General features: G+C 34.3%; 1 protein-coding gene across 1 annotated transcript in view; it reads right to left on the bottom strand.

The window, feature by feature from the left end:
- PCDH15 (protocadherin related 15) overlaps positions 1–21,273 on the bottom strand; it is an 859,006-nt gene that overhangs the window by 127,522 nt on the left and 710,211 nt on the right. The window contains exons 23-24 of the mRNA XM_051973865.1: positions 5,461–5,570; positions 831–971 (exon numbers count right to left, since the gene is read on the bottom strand). Coding sequence (XP_051829825.1) covers positions 831–971; positions 5,461–5,570 — 251 coding nt within the window. The remainder of the gene's footprint in view (positions 1–830; positions 972–5,460; positions 5,571–21,273) is intronic.

Below are 21,273 nucleotides of genomic sequence, written 5' to 3'. Positions count from 1 at the left end.
TTGCTACTACTTCTACCACTACCACTACCACGACCATAACTTTTATGACTACTATTACTAGTAGCACCATTACTAATAATAATACTACCACAACTATTATGAGTGTTCTGGCTCTATTCTATGAAGTCAGAAAATAAAACAAATATGATTAAAGAGAGATTGGGATCTAAAAAACAACATACTTCTAATTATCCATTACTAGCATTGATATAGTGTTTTGAAGTTTGAAAATATTCTTCAAATATTATCTCATTTGATCTTCATGGCAACTTTGTGTCTAGATACTCTTATTATCTTTTAACAGATGAAAAAACTCAGAAAAACAGAGATTAAGTGATTTGCTCAGGATCACACAACTACTAAGTGTTTAAGGCTGGATTTGAATTTAGATCTTCTGAACTACAAGCACCACCATCTGTTTCATCATAACTCTGATCAGGAAACATGAGTTTGATTTTTGCCTTTAGCACTTATTATCTTTATGACAATGAGTCACTTAACCTGTCAAGAGATCAGTATCTAAGTCAAGGACATGGTGGTCATCCTCCTTATTCACTTCACATAATGAAGTATGAATGTGAATCATTATGTGTGAAGGTCTTGTCAGTTCCACTTAGAGGCTCAGATGCATTGCATTCTGGGACTGTAAATTAGGCAACAGTCAATCTTCTTTTACCAGCATTTCCATTGGCAGTAATCAACGATATAGTCTGGATTTCCTCTGTTACCAAGAAAAAGTAGCTAATTCTCTCTCAGTTTCTTTATTCATATGTAAGACTCAAAATTCACTCTAGTATAGAATTATTGAAGAAGAAACAAACACAACTTACTTTTAGAAGGGACTCGCAGGTTGGCCAGAACCACTTCCAAGGAATCGGCTTGGACTCGGAGTACATAGCTCGTCTTTGTTTCATAGTCAAGAAGTGACTTGACGTAGATCACGCCCGTGACATTATTAATACCAAAATGATCTGGAATATAAAACAAAATTCCTAAGTCTTTACCTCAACCTAAGGCGAGTTTCTTTACGTGATTTTAACATTATTTACTTTACTTATAAATTAGAGACTTGTGAGTTTTAAATCCTTCCTTCATCACTTACTGCCTTGTACCTGTGTAGCCTATTGAAACTTCAGTTTCCTTATCAAGGAAGTTTAAAAAAAAGTCTCTTCCAGCTCAAAATTTATGATTTAGTAGAAAACTTGTACTTGGCTCTTAGATAACCAGTATGATGTTTCAAAGAGAAAAAAAAAAGAAGAAACAGGAAGGAGGAGCATACAATTTGGTCTTTGGTACTCAGGCTCTCTCTCTTAAGATAATTCAAAGTATTTCAACCTCCCTCCCTGTGCAGATGATCTTCCTGACATTATGAACTTTCTTTTCCATGACATCACTCTTTTAATTTCACCCCTTGATTCCTCACATTGGAAGTACCCTTGGCCTTTCTTTCATTGTTTGTTTTCTTTCAAAGATCCAGTTTTAAAGACAATATCCAGTTCAACAACATCATTGACTTCTCTCAAGGTTGCGCTTTTGACTCTGCACATTTTCAATTGTGCCCTTGTACCATATACTTTCAGACCTTTGTCTTCCCCCTCTTAATATTCTGTAATGTGTTGTCATCCTTCATTAGAATATTACCCTCATGGAGGGTAAGGACTTTTTTTGTTTCTGCTTATGTTTGTATTTCCAGTGTTTAGTATTGGCTGAAACAGAATAAGCTCTGAATAAATGTTAGTTAATTGATTCACTGGCCTCACCTTGCACTGTACAGTTATGTACAGAAGTGCTTAATAAAATGTTCAAGAATGCACACACTGAATATATTTTTATGGAAAATGGGGGAAAAGAAGATTTTATTTATGAGAAGGGTGAGAGGCTACAGGACATGGTACATAGAAAGCTAGCATTGGAGTCCAATAGACCTCATTTCAAATCGTGTATCACAAATATTAACGATGTGCCTCATTCTAGACCAATCATTTAATTTTTTTCATATCTTCGGGCAACTAAGATTTTAAATTATAAATGAGTTGTAAATTTGCTTCAGTGGAGAACAAATTTTACTTTTCCTACTGAAGTTCCCCCCACAGATAAAATCACAGACATTGGACAACCCTCAAGGAAAAAAAAAAGTAAGGCAGAGTAAGAAGAAGAGAGAAAAGATAGGAAAGGAGAATGGAGAGGGAGAGAGAGGAAGATAGGGAGAGACTGAGGGAGGGAGGGAGAGAGGAGGAGGAGGAGGAGAGAGAGTGAGAGAGATAGATAGACAGATAGATGGAAAGATAAACAGACAAATGGATAGAAATGTTAGATGAATAACAGAGATCTTATCTTTCCTAAATAAAGAAGGTGAAAAATACTTAGTTAGATAGAAGAGATAGAACATGAGAGACAGAGACAAAAAGACAGACACACACATAGAGGAGGGAAGAGATAAAGAGAAACAGATAGACATACACACATAGACAGAGACAGAGATAGAGACAGAAACAGAGAGACAGAGACAAAGACAGATCAGAGACAGAAAGAGACAGAGACAGAGAAACAGAGAGGGAGGAAGGGAGATCAGTCTACAAAATCTAAAAAAGATGTAAGCCAGTATCATAATGTAGAACATGGCATAAACAATTTATACTCTTTCTAAAAATAGGTAGAAATCATTGTAATTCCATTCATTTAGTTAATGTTTTGATCATTTAAAAAATCACTCCAGTGATTTAAAAAAACACTCCATTCCTTTAAAATACCACTCCAGATCTTTATATCTTTTATAAGTGAATTAAAATAAATTCAACATTGAAGAGCCTGCATTCCCCCCACCCCCACTCCAAGTCCTCTTTCAGTGTCTTATTGGGAAGTATGGGTGACCTGGACTTCTGAAAGCTTCTCCTGCTGGAATGAAACCTCTGGCTATTCATAGAAAGCAGCTAAGGCTCTGGCATATGGTATATAAATCATCAAGGATTAGTCGAATTTAGTTTGGAGAGGCTAGTCATCAGATTGGCTAGAGGGGGCTATACCTAAAGTTCACAAAACAATCACAGCTCATCCTTCTGTGTGTGTGTGTATGTGTGTGTGTGTGTGTGTGTGTGTGTGTATGAAGGGATTGTACTATATATAATAGCAGAGACCACACATATCAATAGAATCCTAGATAGCTGCAACATTTCTCTTTTAGAAAATTTCAGGTTTTCAGGTCTAATGTAAAGCTTTTTTTGAACCTAACTGAAAACACCAACAGTTCTAAGATCTGCCCAAATATAATCATTTGATGGTTCAAAATTGTTTATTATATTTTTTCTAATTCGGAATAATAATCCATACACATCTGGATGGATGTCACCCTATACAAAAGTCTATACATTTGGATGACAACATATTCAAAAGTCTGATTTCTTCACATTGTGTGGGGGTGACCTTCAGTTCCAAAGGCCATTCTAGTGAAGCATGAGTCTGATTCTGTCTTGCCAAGTTCAGAAGACTGAGAATGGGTGCAGAGACAGACTCCAGGTGTGTCATCAGTTCACTCTCTCAATATCAAGTTGATTGAGGGACAGAAATATTTTTGTCTTCTTCCTCAGACTATCAATAACTAATTTAGAGGGTGACTGAGAGCTGCAGTAGTGCAGGAAGTAACCATAATGGAGTGCTTACATTTCCTGAATTATAATGAATTATGAGCATGTGCATGTATGGAAATACATTGCCTAAAAATATGGATACACACATATAGATCTGTATGTAAAGAGACAGTATTAAAGATGTGTTTGCTGCATTCAAGAACTGTAGGCAGAGGATATCTTTAAGCCTCAGTTTCCTCATCTGTAAATTGTGATTGGATCAGCTGGTCTCAAATATTTTTGATTTCTACATTTAGGATCCCATCATCTTATTTATTCAGTGTAAAAGTATAGAATGTGAGCATGTCTAATGGAAGAGATGTTTGACTTGTTCCAAAATTTCAAAGGACTGAGGGTCCCTTTAATCTGAGAGGTTCAGGAAGGCTCCATAGAGGAAGTAGCATTGGATTAAGATTTTGCAAGATGAGGCAAATGTTAAAATGCTGAGATAAAAAAGAGCACTCTGGAAAATGATTCAACAAATGCATGGGGCAGTGAAAGGTTCAAGGAAAAGACAGCTCAGTAGTGCAGGGAAGAGGGCTCTGGATTTGGAGTTAGGAAGGCTTGATTTCAAACACTACCCTAGACACACATTCTGTGCATTCACAAACAAAAGCTTGACTTCTTTGGGCCTCAGTTTCCAAATTATAAAATTATAATTATAAATTATAAAATGAGGAGCTGCACTGCACAGAGATTCCATCTAAATCTATGATTCCCCCATTTGGCTGGAGCTTAGAATACATTTAGAAGAAGCAGTAGAATAATGATGACCATTTACATAACATGGGAAGAACTGCTTAGAGAACTTTGCCTGCCTTAGCCTATCAGATCCTCACAACAACCCTGGCAAGCAGGTGTAATCATTATCCTCAATTTATAGAAGAGGAAAAGAGGCTGAGAGTGGTTAAATGGCCTGCCCAGGGTCAGACAGCCCATAATTATTTGAGACATGATTTAAGCCTTGGTTTTTCTGACTCCAAGGGCGGCAGAGTCCAGTGTCAATGCCAAGCTGCTTTATGAGATGATGCTGGGAAGGTGCTTGTATAAAAGAAGGCTGAGAGTCGGGAAATCCTCAGGCCCAGTGTCTCAGACATTTACTACCCATCTGACCAGAGGCAAGTCACTGATTAGAACCTCAGTTTTCTTGTAAAGTGGAAATAATGATAATACTTAGGATACAGAATTGCTCTGAGGATCAGAGGATATAATAAAATAGGCAAAGCATTTTGCAAAACATCCAAGTAAAAACATCCATCCATATTTGTGAAAGTACATTCTCATTATGGAAATATGTACATTTTTTTGGGGGGGGTGAGGCTTGGAGTCAGACTGGGATCTTATCTGTGCAGAGAAATCTCAGTATAGACACTCCTTCAATAGACACAGATCAGCATCGATAGTCTTTGCTATCGATGCTACTTTGCCAGTAGTCTTTGAGAGTTGTTTGGAGATACCGACTTGATACATAATCTGCCCATCCAATGGGACAGGCAGGATTTATACTGAGATGGTCTTGATTCTAAGCTTGGCTCTCTATCCATTCTAACATGTTTCCTTTCTTTTGTCTGTATTGAATATACTTTAATAAATGGATCCATGTGTATTTGTAACATATATTTCTACATATAAGTGTGGATATTGTGGAATTTAATAGATAACCCTAATAGCTCGTTATTATATATCATGATATATAAATAATAATAAATAATTTGAATCATTATATAGCACAGTGATAATTAAATCCACAGATATTGTATGTTTTTATATATTCTAGATTTCCTTAAAATTATAATTTCTATATTTAGTAAGCATCCAGTTCTTAAGATTCACTTACCATCTTCATTTCCTGAAACAATAGAATATACGATACTCTGATTGATGGCCGCTGCATTGATAACACCAACTGGAGTCCCTATCGGTGCAAGTTCGCTTACTGGAGGTGGTCTGTAGAATTAGACAAGATCATTTTTTTCTTATGTTAATATTTGATGTAATACAGGTTTCTATTTAAAGATTAAATGTGTGTAGTTTTGGCAAAAGCAGGTTTCCCATAAGATTGATTGTGAAAGTCTTTATGGAGGTGAGACATTAAGACATCAGGCACAGAACCACAAGTAAATAAAGCACTAGTCTATTCTTAACTGAAAAGGGATATCATCCAGGGCAGTAAAAAGAAAACACAGGAGTGCCATGGCTGTATTACACAACTAATTAGTAGGCAATGGAGTGAAAGAAGAGCACTTTCTTGATTAAAAACAAAAAAGAACCAGAACATCTCATAGTATTAAAATTTTGTCATAGCTCAATCATGCTAATGGTATTAAACAGACATTTTTTTTTATTTTCTAACTCTTGTATCTTAATATTCCTATCCTTCTTCATCCCTCAACCATTTTAACTGCATGGGATTTCTAAATAGAAATGTTATCAGAAAATAACAAAAAAAGAACTAATATTTTTATAGAAAATTCATCTTCTTACTCATATTCTTGGATTTGTTACTCTATTATTTATCTTCATTCCAAATATAATTTTCAATAAACCATTATTGTTTCTCATGAGAGATTAATTCATTTTGTAATTATAGTAGAAGTCTTATAATCTCTTCCAAGGGATTTTTCCTAATCATCTTCATGTTTCTTCATCTTTATCAATCATTGATTTCTGCTCTTAACTGCAGAGGATGTTTGTTTACTACTTTGGTTGAATATAGACTCTTATTTATTCTTTAAAGCCAGCTGTGATATTATATCTAACAATTTTCTCTTATATAGAAATATTAATTAATGATCCTTTTAAAAAAATTCAATCCCCAATTTTCTGCCTGGGATGTCCCTCAAAATTATCTTCTTCTTATCATCTACTTTGACAAAACTGGATTTATTTTGTTTTCCTTAAAATCTTGGATGACTAAACTTTCAATCTCAGCGTGGATGCTACCATCTTTCCAAAGATCCTGGTTCACAACCTTAACACCACACTATCTCTTTTTCTTTCTCTACTTCCCATGCACAGTTTGAAAATCTTTTATTTATCCTTTTCTTTTCCGTCATTGAGGTTCTTCCTCATTTCAAGCCCTATCTTCCCCATCAGGACTATTGTAATAATCTCCTCCTGGTCTCTCCTTTTCTAATCTCTACTCTTTGATTTAGACAGTATGGCATTGGAAGTAATATAATAGATTCATCTGTAACTCCACACACTAATTAACCACGTGATCCTGGAAATTAGGTTAATAAGTATTTATTAAATGGTTAATAAATAAATTGTATTAAATAAAATATGAATAAATTTTATGCCAGGTACTGTGGTGAGTGCTAGAATGACAAAGAATGATAAAAACAAAACAATCCTAACTGCAAGGAACTTATTTTTTAATGGGAGATACAAAAAGCAAACAACTATTTAGCCAAAAAAAAAGTATATAAAGTCAACAGCAGAGAATTCCAGAGGAAAGCCACTAGCAGTGGTGGAGAAGAAGAAAGAACTGAGAAATATTTACTGTAGAAAAGCTGTAATTTTAGTTGAAACTTAAAGGAAGCTAGAGAAGCCAAGAAGCAGAGATAAAAATGCAGATCATCCGAGTCAGTGAAAAGGCAGGGATCAGGGAGATGGAGTATTCTATGTGAGGAAAAATAAGAAAGATGAAGTTCTGAGTCATAAGTACATGGAAGGGAGGAACCTGTAAACGAAGAAAGTGAAAAGATAGGAAGCAGTTGGATATCCAAGTGACATGGATAATTGTTAAAAAAAAAAAAGTCAAACTGTCCCTCAGCTGAATCAGTGCTCAAAATGAGAAGGGAAATCTCTTTTTACTGAGAAAGCAAAGAATATCAATCAAACCACTAAAGAATAATTTCACAGTTATAAAATAAAAACAAATCATCTGGAAGAATAAACAAATAAATGAACTTATGATTTAAAAATGTGAAGGAAGATGGCCTGGCAGTACCAAATTGCAAAGTATACTACAAAGTGTCAATCATTAAAACAATGTGGTATGGTCTAAGAAATGGAGGAGAGGATTGGTGGAATAGATCAGGTAAACAAAGTAAATCATCATAGGATGATTTAACCTTTTGTAAATTTCAAACATCCAAACTTTGGGAGCAAGCATTCACCAATTGATAAAAAAATATCTATTAAATTAGAAAACAGTTTGGCAGAAATTAGGTATAGACCAGTACCTCACACTATATGTCAGTATGGTCAAAATGGGTAAATGACAGGCATAAATAAATGATGATATTATAAAAAAAATTTAGATAAGAATAAAAAAATACACTTGTCAAATCTATAGATAAGAGAAAAAAATGATGACCAAATAACAAAGAGATAAATGTAGGAAATAAAAGATAACTTTCATTAAATGAAATTTTACAAAAAAAAAATTGCAAATAAAATCAGTTTCCCCCAAAACTGGGGGAAATTTTTTAATACCAAGTTTCTCTGATAACAGCCTAATTGTTCAAATTATTCCACATAAATAATGTAGAGAAATATATGTATACATTTAATAAATGAAAAAGAATCCAATTTATATGGTAGTATATATACATATTTATACATACATACTACATACAAATATGTATGTATGGAACTGAGGCAAATTAATAAGAATTATAGTCATTCCTTCATTGATAAATAGTCAAAAGATGTGAACAGAAGAAATCAAAGCTATCAATAGTCATATAGAAAAATGATCCAAAGTGTTATTGATTAGAGAATTACAAATTAAAACAAATCTGAGATACTATTTCATATAAGATTAGTTAATATGACAGAAAAGAAAAAAAAATAATAATTTCTATAGGGGAAATGGGGGGGGGAAATGTACCCTAACACAATGCTGGTTGAATTGTGAACTGGTCCAATTATTCTGGAGAGCAATATGGAATTGTGTCCAAAGGCCTATAAAACTTTGCATACTTTTTGACTTAGTAATAGCCATTACTAAATCTGTGACCCAAAAAGATCAAAGAAAAGGGGAAATAATCTACATATACAGATCTATTTTTATTTTATTTTTCCAAATACATGCAAAAGTAGTTTTCAATATTTGACTTTGCAAAATTTTGTGTTTCAAAGTTTTCTCCCTTTCTGCATAAGAAATTCAGATTAAAAGGGAAAAAAAGAAAAAACAAGCAAATAGCAACAACAACAACAACAACAACAACAAAAAGAAAATACTCTTCTTTGACCTACATTCAATCTTGACATTTCTTTCTCTGGATGCAGGTAACTCTTTTCCAATGTGAATCTATTAAAATAGTCTTGAATCACTCCATTGTTGAAGAGTGAAGTCCATCACAGTTGATCACGATATAATCTTGTTGCTGTGTACAGTGTTCTGGTTCTACTCACTTCACTTACAGTTCATGTAAGTTTTTTCCAGGCTTTTCTGAAATCAGCCTGTTCATCATTTTTTATACAACAATAATATTTTATTACATTCATATAATATAACTTATTCAGTCATTCCCCAATTTCCAGTGTGTTGTCAGTATTAAAAAAAAAAAGGCTCTTTTGCACATGAGTCCTTTCCCCTCCTTTTTTTTTCTTCCCCCTGAGGCAATTGGGGTTAAGTAACATGCCCAGGGTCACACAGTTAGGAAGTGTTAAGTTCTGAGACCGGATTTGAACTCAGGTCCTCCTGACTTCAGGGCTACTTTCCCCTTTTTTATGATTTTTTTTTAGCAGTAGAGAATAATTTGAAACTACCCAAAGAGTATATGCAGTTGATAGTCCTTTGGGCATAGTTCCAAATTGCTCTCCACTTTGGTTGGATCAGTTCACAACTCCAACAACAATGTATTGGTGTCCCAGTTTTCACACATCCTCTCCAACATTTATTATCATCTTTTTTCTGTCATCTTAGCCAATGTGAGAGATGTGAAGTGCTACCTCACAGTTGTGTTAATTTGCATTTCTCTAATCAATTATGAATTAGAGCTTTTTTTTTCTCATATGACTAAACATGGTTTTAATTTCTTCATCTGAAAATTCTGTTCATATTCTTTTATCAATTGGGAAATGGTTTGTATTCTTGTAAATTTGAGTCAATTTGATATATATCTTAGAAGAGGCCTTTATCAGAAATACAGGATATAAAAAAATAATTCTCAACTTTCTGCTTCCCTTCTAATCTTGGTTGCATTGGTTTTGTTTGAACAAAAGCTTTTTAATTTAACGTAATAAAAATGATCCATTTTGCATTTTATAATGTTCTTTAATTCTTCTCTGGACATAAGGTCCTCTTTCCTTCAAAGATCTGACAGGTAGATTATTCTTGCTCTCCTAATGTACTTAATAGTATCACCCTTTATGTCTAATTTATGAACCCATTTGAACTTATCTTGGTATAGTATATTAGATGTTTATTTATGCCTAGTTTTTGCCATAATATTTTTGTCAAATAGTGTGTTATTTTCCCAGAATTTGGAGTCTCTGGGTTTATCTAGTATAGTAACTATATTACTATAGTCATAGTCTTATAAATCTAACTTATTCTACTGATCCACTACTCTATTTCTTAGCAAGTACCAAATGGTTCTGATGGCCACTGCTTTGTAAAATAGTTTTGTGTCTGGTTCAATGAAGCCACTTTCTTTTGCATTATTTTTGTTAACTCCCTTGACATTTTTGATCTTTTGTTCTTCCAGCTGTATTGTGTTATTTCCTAACTCTATAAAGTAATTCTCAGCAGTTTGCTTGGTATGGCACTGAATAAGTAGATTAACATATGTAGAATCTGCTTGATCTAGCACTGATTTTAAAGGAAGTTGTCTTCTCTGCCATCTTGGCTCCACCTATTTTATTTTTAATACTATTTATTTCCTCCCAATTACATGTAAAACAATTTTAATATTCATTTATTTTTATATTTTGAGGCCCTAATTCTTTCCTTTTCTCACAGACCCTCTCCCTCTCTAAAATAGCAAACAAACTTTTATAGGTTTCACTTGTACACACCTGTTTCCATATTAGACATTTGGTGAAAGAAAATTCAAACCCATCAATTGGAGAATGAGGTATATTATTGTGATGTAATAATATGATGCTCTAAGAAACAATAAGCTTGAAGGTTTCAGGGGGAAAAAATTGAAAGATTTATATGAACTGATGCAAAATGAAGTGAGAACTAGAACATTATACAGAGAAATAGCAGTACTGTTTGATGATCATCTAAAGAGTTAGCTACTGAGATCAATAACATGATCTAAATCAATTCCAAAGGATCCTCCCACTAGATTCCCTGTGCTAAGTTTCTCTACTTCAGTCCTCCTTGTACTAGGTCTCTCCACACTGCTCGGTTCATCAGGTCCATGATGAAAAATGCTATCCACCTCCAGAGAGAAACCTGATAAATTGAGATTGCAAATTGAAACACTGTTTTTCACATTATTTACGTTTGCTTCTTTTTGAAATGTGGTAAATATAGAAACATACTTCACATATTGAAACACTGTTTTTCATATTATTTACTTTTGCTTCTTTTTGAAATATGGTAAATATAGAAACATACTTTGTAAAACTTCACATTTATAATTGATACCTTATTGTTTGTCTCCTCAGTGGAGGACAGGGAGAGACAATAGAGAGAAGAATTGTAACTTAAAATTAGAAAAAAAAGAATGTTAAAATAATTGAATAAGTATCTTGAAATCTGTTGTATTGATTACTCTTATTGTTGTTATTATTTATTGTTGTTATTACTCTTACCTATTCCTTGTAGTTATTACTGTTCCTTATTTCCATGTCATTCATTAAGCTGACTCAGTGAATGAGATGCATAGTTATTGACCACATTAATAATTTGATATACCTAACAAATTAACTTTTCTAAAACATAAATCTGACCGTGTTAATCACCTGCTCAAAACCGAAAGTTCTACCAAGGTAAAATACAAACACTGCAACCAAGATTTAACATTCTCTGCCATTTATATTTCCAGATTTTAAAAATAATATGACTTTTCTTATATAACACATCATCGCTATAATGTCTTTCAACTCTTCCCAAACCAATCATGACATTACCCATGCTCATGTGTTCACCTGGACTGTGCTCCTATAGCAGGGATGCTCTATCTCATTTTCCTTTAAATATCTCCACATTTTTCAATGCTCAGCTCAGCTGCCTTCTTCTAGGGCATTCCTTTGTTGATCTGCCCTGATTCTTAATGCTTTATCCTTATCTAGAAACTATTCTGGTTTATTTACCACTCAGTAAAATGAAAACTCGTTGGAGGCAGAGAATATTTGAGTCTTTGTATCACCAGAGAATAGCACAGTTAAAGCTTCGCAAAATATTGATGAAGTAAATTGAATCTGTTGCATGATATTTTTTTTTTTAGGTAAAAATTCTAAGTTCTTTGCTTCTAGACTATTCATCAACTATGTGTCCGTTTTAAATGCAGGATGGGCTCCCTGTCTACTGTAAATTGGCCAGGGTTGGAATCTTTACAAACTGCTAACTCATTAGAGTTGACAGATTATATTATCTGATCTTACAAGAAGATGTTATGGGCCAGAACCTGAAACAAGGTACTAAGTAGAACTAATTGTTACAATGCTTGTGTTCACACCTTTACTCATTGGAGTTCACACGTTTGGGAGATTTCATGGTTTAGTATAAGATATCCAAATTCACATCTCCCTTGAAACTCTTAGGGCCAGAGAGCACTATGGGAAAAAATCCATAATCCCTCTCTCTGATATTTAAGAAGAAAGCAGAGGCCCCGTTAGGAGAGTTCAGCTGAATTACATTGGAGAGGAGCACTCTGGGCCAGACACAGAACACTCTGGGAGAGCCAGAAGCCCTCTCTCCAAGGCAAGAGAGATCCATTCCATTTTCCACTTGGTTGGCTGGAGGACTGAAGGACAAACCTTTGGATTTGGAGACATTCAGAGGGAGCTCTTGGAACCAAGCAGAGAGATAGGCCTCTAAGCTAACCAGGCTATATTGGAGACAATAAAAGATCTGAACTTTTATCACCTGACTGCATTTTGGGTGATTATTACGCAATTGAAACTAAGGCTGCCTCCAGAAAATCTCCCCCAAGAAACCTGCTCTCTCTCCCAGAGAAAACCATTATCTTATTATTTAAAAGAAGAACAAGAACTCCACAGGCCAGGGTTGGATAAGCAGATAATTTTTAGGGTTATTTTTCTAGATTTAGAGTAATATGTCAATAATCCATATTTCATCAAGAGAGAAGAATGGTCATCGTATATATTTAGATTGAATAAAAATGGTTTCATTTTAGCTCTTATAGTATAAAGTTCTTTAGTGTACCAACCATAATTGTTGTCCTCTAGTTTCCACAGTACCAAATACATGACCATAAATCAAACAGAAATGCTTGATGTTAAAAAAAAAAAAAAGACATTACCTAGTCCTGGATGGGGAGGTGAGGGAGGGGGAGGGAGGGCAAAGGTATTTTTTCTATTTTTTTTTTTTTTTTTTTGCTACAAGGAAGTGGCAATTAAATGACTTGCCAAGGTTCTCACAGTTATGAAGTGTTACCCATCTGAAGCTGGATTTTACTTAAGGTCCTCCTGATTTCAAGACTGGAGTTCTACCCATTGCACTATCTAACTCCCCTGGAAAAGGTATTTTGATATAATTCCTTGGTTGTTCTTCACCCAAAATTCATTTCAGATATTGATATTTTAATTAAGAAAGCTTTCATCTATTTAGTCCAGACTTAGTCTTATTGGAGTTTCAAACTAATTGAGTACTTGCCAATATGTGAATGAGTGACGATGATTAATCTTTAACATCAAAGTTTGGAACTTAAAAAAAAATTCCCACGTCAATCATTCAGCAATTCAGTGAATGATATGCATAGTTATTGAAGAAATAAAATTGGGTATTGTGTAACTGAATTGAACGAAATCACTCTAAATACTTGATTACTTTGAAGGGTGACCACTTTGAAGCTGTGTTTCCTCCCAAAGGTCCCTGGAACAACACATAATCAATGTGTGGAAGTTGACATATATTGATTAAAAATAAAAGTAATTAGAAAGGCACAGTTTAAAAGAAACATGATCAAAAATGAATATGAGTCAACTATATTATGAAAGATACATGACAGCTAGTCTGTATGTTAATTTTCTATTCATGTGATATTAAAATATCATGAGGAAGGACCACATGATATGGAGCAGTAATGACTTTCTGGAAAGACATGAACAAAATTTACATGATACAGGATGTGATTGCATTTTTGGACTGTTCAGTATCATTGGAGGGAAGACTCACATTAGTGAGATCACATATTTATAAGAACACGAGTGGGTAGTAATCAAACATGTATCAAGCACTTTCTCTTGGTGCTGTTGTTGAGCAATTGTAATCATTGCCAACTCTTTGTTGGGACCTCATTTGGGGTTTCATTGGTGAAGATATTGAAGTAATTTCCTTCTTCAGCTTATTTTACAGATGAGAAAATTGAGGCAAACCTTCCATTTACCATCAGTATTAGAAATGTGCACATACTTATAATCAACACAAAATCTAGTACATGTGAAAGGTGAACAGGTTTTGTGAGAGACCTCAGCAGATATCACATCCAAATGACAGCTCTGAGTGAAACAAGTCTGATAAATGAGATCAACTTACTAAAATCAGAGGTGAATACATGTTTTTTTCTGGAGTGAATGGAAGTGCCATGGAGCTGGTATAGATTGTGCAATTAAAATTAATATATTCAACAAGCTTGTATGTCTAACAAAAGGAATGAATGATGGGATCATGACATTGCAATCACCACTTGCAAGAAAATGCTATGTCCCCATTATCAATATACACACTCCCACCATACTGAAACTTGATGAGGTCAAAGAAAAACTTGATGAAGACCTAGAAATTCTTATCATCAAAGTGCCAAAAGAAAACAAGCTTATAATTCTGGGTGACTTTAATGCTAGAATAAGCACAGATAATCAGACATGGAAAAGAGTCCTTGGGAGGAATAGAGTTGGAAACAATAATAGCAACAGTCCTTTTCTATTAAGGATGTCATGATCTTCTTATCACCAGCTCTGTCTGCCATTGACCTAAATGCAATAAAACTTTGTGAATGTGCCCTTGAAGCAACCACTGTTATACAATGGTTGTTGTTATACAGTGATATAGTCTATTGACTATATCATTGTAAGGAGAAGAGATATGAGAGTGAAGAAGGTAATATGTTGTGCAAAGAGCTGTACTAAACAGAGTTATCTTCTCCAAGTTAAACATCCATATTCAACAAAAGTGGAGGCGCAAAGACAAAATGACTGCCAGAAGATTAAACAGAATATAGTGCTTCTCTAAGTAGGGAAAGTCCATTGCTAACTTGTTGAGCCAACACACAGTTGACAACATTGGAGGAGAAAAGTGGGGCTATTTCAGAAATTTGCTCTACGGCACTGCAATTACTCATTTGGGTAAGAATATTTATAAACATTAAGACTGGTTTGACAAAAATGGTGAGGAAATTGAGATGTCAAATGAAATATGAGATTTCCACAGGATTTACCAGCCGAGTAGTTTATCCATCTCCAAGAAAATTGTATTTAACTCCACCAATTAAAGTACAAGCAAAGCTTAGAGAGATGCAGGATTCTTGGTTCAGTAAGAAGATGGGTGAAATTAAGTTTTACGCCAAGAGTAACAATCCAAAAGGCTTTTAGGTTGCCTTGAAGATTATTTTTGAACCAGTGGTGTATGGTGCATCTTAACTATTCAGTGCTGATGGATTGATACTAATCAATAGTAAATGATAAAGACATTATCCCAGAGAAATGGGCTGAATATTTCTTCAATAATTACTGAAGCCATTGGCCATTTGCCTCAAGTTGAAGTCAATCTCTTTTTAGACAAATTTCCACCTGAAGAAGAGATTTTGAATACCTTTAGACTCATCTCCTGTAGAAAAATACTTGGCACTGATTCTATTCCAGTTGAGGTTTAGAAGATAGGCTGTCTATTGATTAAACAAAAACTAATAGAAATTTTCCAGGTTATCTCTTAGGAGTACAAGGATACCTTCATTGCTCATCTCTATAAAGATCAAGAAAATAGATTGTATTATGACAATCACAGGAGGGAATCTCTTTTAGCCATTGCTGGTAAGCTTCTTGTCAGAGACCTCCTTAATTGAGCTATCTACCTTCACCTGGAACATGGTCATCTACCTGAGGATTAGTGTGCCTTCAGAGTGGGCCAAGGAATGGCCTATATATTGTTTGCTGCCCAACAACTCCAGAAGTAATGCCAGGATCAGAGCAGAGGTATGTATGCAGCATTTGTGTTTGACCAAGGACTCTTGATAATGTCGATCATGAGAGATTTTGGAAAATTATGTCAAAACTTGGTTGCTTGAAGAAGTTCGTGATAATTGTACATCAGTTTCATGATGGCATGCTTGCCTGGGTTCTGGTAAATGGCTGATGCTTTCTGGCTTTTCCAGTCACCAATGGAGTGAGACAAGGCTGTGTGTTTGCTCCTTTGCTTTTAAGCATAATTTTTTTCAGCCACATTGTCAAATGCCTTCAATGAGGCTGAATCCGGCTTCAAAGCCTTCTATCATAGTAAGGGGGAAGACAAGACAAGCCAAGATTTCCTCCGGCAATGCTAGTGCACGATTTTTGATTGCAGGTGATTATGCACTCAATGCAGCCTCCAAAGCTGAGATGCAACAAATTCTAAATTATCTGTTTCTTTTGCTAATTTTGGTCTAACAATGAACACCAAGAAAACACAAAAGCACCATCAGCCAGCACCCCAGTCATACATGGAACCATTGGTTACAAGATATAAAGAATATTGTGGATAAGTTCAAGTGCCTTGGCAGTATATATCCAGAGATGTGTGTGTGTGTGTGTGTGTGTGTGTGTGTGTGTGTGTGTATATATTATGAGATTGATGCATGCATTGCTAGATCTAGCTCAATGAGGCTCTGAAGAAAAGTATGGAAGAGAAGAGGTATTAGACTGACTACCAAACTGAAAGTCTACAGAGCTATTCTGCTGACCTCGTTGTGATATTCCTGTGAAATCTGGATAGCTGTGAAAGCTAACAGGGCTTTGTCAGCTAACTGAATTACTTCCATTTGAATTATCTTGAGAAGAGTCTGAAGATCACTTGGCAGGATAAAGTACCAGACACTAAAGTCCTTCCTCTGATTAAACTGCTAATCATTCAAACTCTGCTGAAGTAAGCACAGCTCTGATGACCACAGGGTTTGAATGTCAAACATCTGCTTACTTCAAATATTATTTTATGGAGAACTCACACAGGGCAAGTGTCATTAGAAAAAGTGATATAAGAACACTTCAAGGTCTCTCTTAGAAATTTAGGGATTGATTGCATGACATGGGAGATGCTGAAACAGCATGACCTGGCATGATGTGCACTCATCACAGAAGATGGTGTGCTCTATAAACAAAGCAAAAGTGAATTAACTGAAAAGAAATGTGAGATGAGCAAAGTTAGAGAACCCATCCCAAATGTTCATATGGACTTTTTTTTGACTACGGGTGGTAGAGTATTTTCAATATATTGTTCTAATCAGCAAAAATCAGACACATCCATAGCCTGATTCAAATTTAGCAATGTCATTGAGTTTAAATGATTTGTTCAAGGTCACACAGCTTCTAAGTGTCAAGTGTCTGATGCTGGATTCAAAATCAGGTCTTCCTGAGTCCATAGTTGGTGATTATGGATACATTGCCTCCATCTAGCTGCCCCATATCAATATAGTTTTGGTCCACTTGGAGAATGAACAACTTGGAGAATGGAGAAATCTAACTTAACTGTAAGTCTTACATTAAACTAGAGATAAGGAAAATACACGATTACTTGACTCTTGTATCTTCCAAAACTAATAATGGAACCAGATTGAATAATCTTAAAAATACTAAGATAAAGAATGACAAGCACTGAAATATTCTCTAATTAGATATTCTAAATAAATTATTACAAAAAAGTCTATAATATAAAAATGAGTTATGGGACATGAATATTTTCAACTTGCAAAAACAAATCTATATTAGTCCAACCAATCTGAAGAGCACAGAGGGACAGATATCAAAATATAGCAGCCAATGGGATTTGATGTTAAAACTTCTCATGGAGAAGGACAGAGTAGAGTCCATCGGTCCAGTTGGTGATTATGATAAAAAGTTTAACATTCTGGACTTTCTGTAATTAGCCTCTTCTTGAATCTACATACTCTCTCTTCCTGAGAATGCACTAAAGAAAAATGATGTCTGCAATTAATGCACCATTAACTTTGGAAAATGACATCGTTTATTTCATATATTCAAATGAAAACACTGCAAAACTATTTGTGTTTCTGCTGCATCATCTTCCACATGAGGGTGGACATAATTAATACAAGAGCAAGAAAATGGCATAATCTAAGAAGCAATTTAAATCCTGGGCATGCCATTAAAAACATTTAGAATTCTATTTGTTACTGAATGCTTAAAACACATTTTGTTCCGGCCAAAACATTTCCTTATTAACCTTTGTCATAATTGTTCTTGCTCATGTCTTATGACTGAAAATAAAACCTACCATAATAAAATGCAATTTTCTTCTGGCTAAAATCAAATGAAACTTGAAAATAATGAGCATCAGGTAAGAAAAAAAGGCATTCCTTTTCTGTTCAGACAATTGAGGAAATATTTTATTTCCTCTTTATGTATCACAAAACATCAGTATCTAATTAATTCTCATTTTTCTTTCTTTCATTACCTTATTCTCAGCTAATATGGATTTTGTCAGATCTGAGTTCCATAGTTTACTGAAAAATGTCCCCAAACTATCATTACCAGAAGGTTCTTTTCTTTTCTCACATTTTTATTTCTTTCCCATTTTCCCTCAGCATTTTTCTGGTAGTTGTTTGCAAGTCCTTATTCATTTGCCTTTAAAAAAATTTCAATGTGTACAGTCTCCTATGTTCAAACTTTCAAAAAAGGGACATATTCTAATGGGATTGATATATTTGAGAGCATTTTAGCCTCATTTGAATGTGAAATATAGCAATATCTACTGTATAGCCTCTACTAAAGGACAATAATCATCCAAATTATTGCCTACAGGTAGACATACACCCATAATCATCTTGATGTATACATCCTTAGTTATCATTATGTCAACATGTACATCAATATTCTCTAGATAAAATAACTCCTTTCTAGCTATAGGCCAATCTTGAGTTCCATTACCATCTCTATTGAATTCCTATTTTTTTTTTTTTTTTGCCATTGTTAATGCTGATGATCGTATCTTTTTCTACATCTTCATCTCTATCAAGCAATGAAGCCTAAATGCCTTTTGCATCATCCCATAGGAGATGGTGTCATAAATGTAGATAAATAAATAAAGTCATGAATTAAAAAGCATTTATTAAACATAGACCATATAATTCTGGTCTAGTAAGAAAACAGAATTTCTAGCACCTAGATTAAGGTCAATCTCCTCCAGTCAGAAATCAATCTCTTTCTTGGAGAAGAGGGGAGGGGGGTAACATTCCTCCTTCTTGAGGGAATTTTGGATCTTTGTGAAATGTAAAATCATAGGACAATCCACTATCCTCCTTGCTTTTCCTTGGCCAGGACAGTCTATCTATCACACAGATCATTTCCTCAGCAATCCCCCATGCATGAAAAGTTCTCTCCCTTTATATCTGCCTTTTGGCTACTCTGACTTTCTTCAATTCCTGTTATCTTCTGTGTGTTTGGTGTGTGTGTGTGTATGTGTCTATGTATATATAATAGATATATACCATATAGGTCCTATATGATATCATATTTTAATATATTATATATATGGAGAAAAAGAAAAAAAGTTTCCCTAAATGCATTGATGTATCTATATCAATATCTATATATACATATACTTTATAAATATGTATGGATATACATGCATTTGTATACATGTATATTTCATATATTTGTATACATTTGTACGTGCACATGCATCTACAGAAACATACATCTCATTCCTCTCTGTGTCCATAATACTATACACACACACACACACACACACACACAAACACATACATATCGCCATATACATATACATTTCTGTAGCTATCTATGCATCTTGCTCGTACATAGTTGTTTGCATGATATCTCCCTCATTAGTTTGTGCTCAAGTACTCCTTTGGAGTACGGCAGCTTTTACCTTTCTTTGCATTCTGAACACTTGGCACTGTGTTTGGCACTAGTCCGCTCTGAAAAATGTTTATTGACTTGATTTGATTCTTGATCATCTTATAGTGATTATAAGAGCTATTATTCTCTTCAAATTATTTTGAATTTTATTTATCTGTGCAAAAGCTTTATTATCTGGGTAGAATTTAGGCTCCTTGAAGGCAGAGACTTTTTGCTTAATTTTTTAACCCCAGTTCTTAGCCCCACTGCATTTCAATTTTATGCAAAAGTATTCAATAAGCACTTATTACAAACAGGAACTTAGTGATTTAGTAGGTGGAGTCCAGGGTCTAAAATCAAGAAGATCTGATTGAGATCCAGCCTGAAATACTTACTAGTAGTATCTCCCTAGCAAATCATTTGATTTGTTTACCTTGGTTTCCTTCTTTGTAAGATGGGAATAATAATAATAGTACCTGCATTCCAGGGTTGTTTTCATGTTCAAATAAAATAGTGTATGCCTAGAACATAGTAAGGGTTCTTTAAATGTTAGTATTATTCATTCTAAACCCTATAAAAACTATATATATACACACACACATACACATAGTATACATATATGTGTATGTGTGTGTATATATAGTTTTTATAGGGTTTATATACATACAATATATATGTATATATATTTATACACACACACACACATATAAACTTTTTTTATTTAACAATGACTCATTTTTATCACATGGGTGGGTAGAAGAGTTAGTAGATAGAGAAGAACAAGACAGTCAGAAACAGGCCAGAAATAATGAAAGTTAAATTTAACTTTTAGGTTGAAAAGGTAATGATGAGAATAAAATTAAAATCATGTATGCAGAGACTCTCAACTGCTGATTCTTTTGGCTGCCAAGCATTTTAGCCTACAATATGTTTATAAATCAATGCTATAAAAAATTTCCCAGGAATTTAACTTGATGCTGGAGTTATTTTTTCTCCTCTTGAGGGACCTGGCCATGGGATTATAATACATCTGACTTCCAAGTATTTGCAAATTATTGCTAATTAAGATGGCAGTACAAGGAAATTAATGTAAATGTGATCAAGTACTGAACTACCTATTCTTCCATAACTGTTTAATAATTGGATTGTAATGATCTAGTTTTAAAGAAATTTTACCAAAATATACCAGTTTGAAAAGAACATGAAGCTAGTTTAGTTCCCCTAAAACTGTATGAGAGTTTTTTTTTCACTTTTTGAATCCAGATTATGATTGTGATTTTATTGTCTTAAGGAACTACTAATAAGGAAACCTTTACCAATTCTGATCAATGACTCTTTTATTACTAGATAAGTGACTTTTCAATGTTCATGTAGCTAGTGTCTATGTACCACTGACTATTTTGCTAGAGTGCAGGGCAAATCTTCTTGTTTTTGTCAAGGGCAGGATTGGAATCTCAGTCTTTTTGAACCTTAAATGTTCTCTTTGTTC

This window comes from Antechinus flavipes, chromosome 2 (assembly GCF_016432865.1).
Source record: "Antechinus flavipes isolate AdamAnt ecotype Samford, QLD, Australia chromosome 2, AdamAnt_v2, whole genome shotgun sequence".
Taxonomy (NCBI): domain Eukaryota; kingdom Metazoa; phylum Chordata; class Mammalia; order Dasyuromorphia; family Dasyuridae; genus Antechinus; species Antechinus flavipes.
Note: the sequence above shows the minus strand (reverse complement) of the source record. Positions and strands in the feature narration are given on the sequence as shown.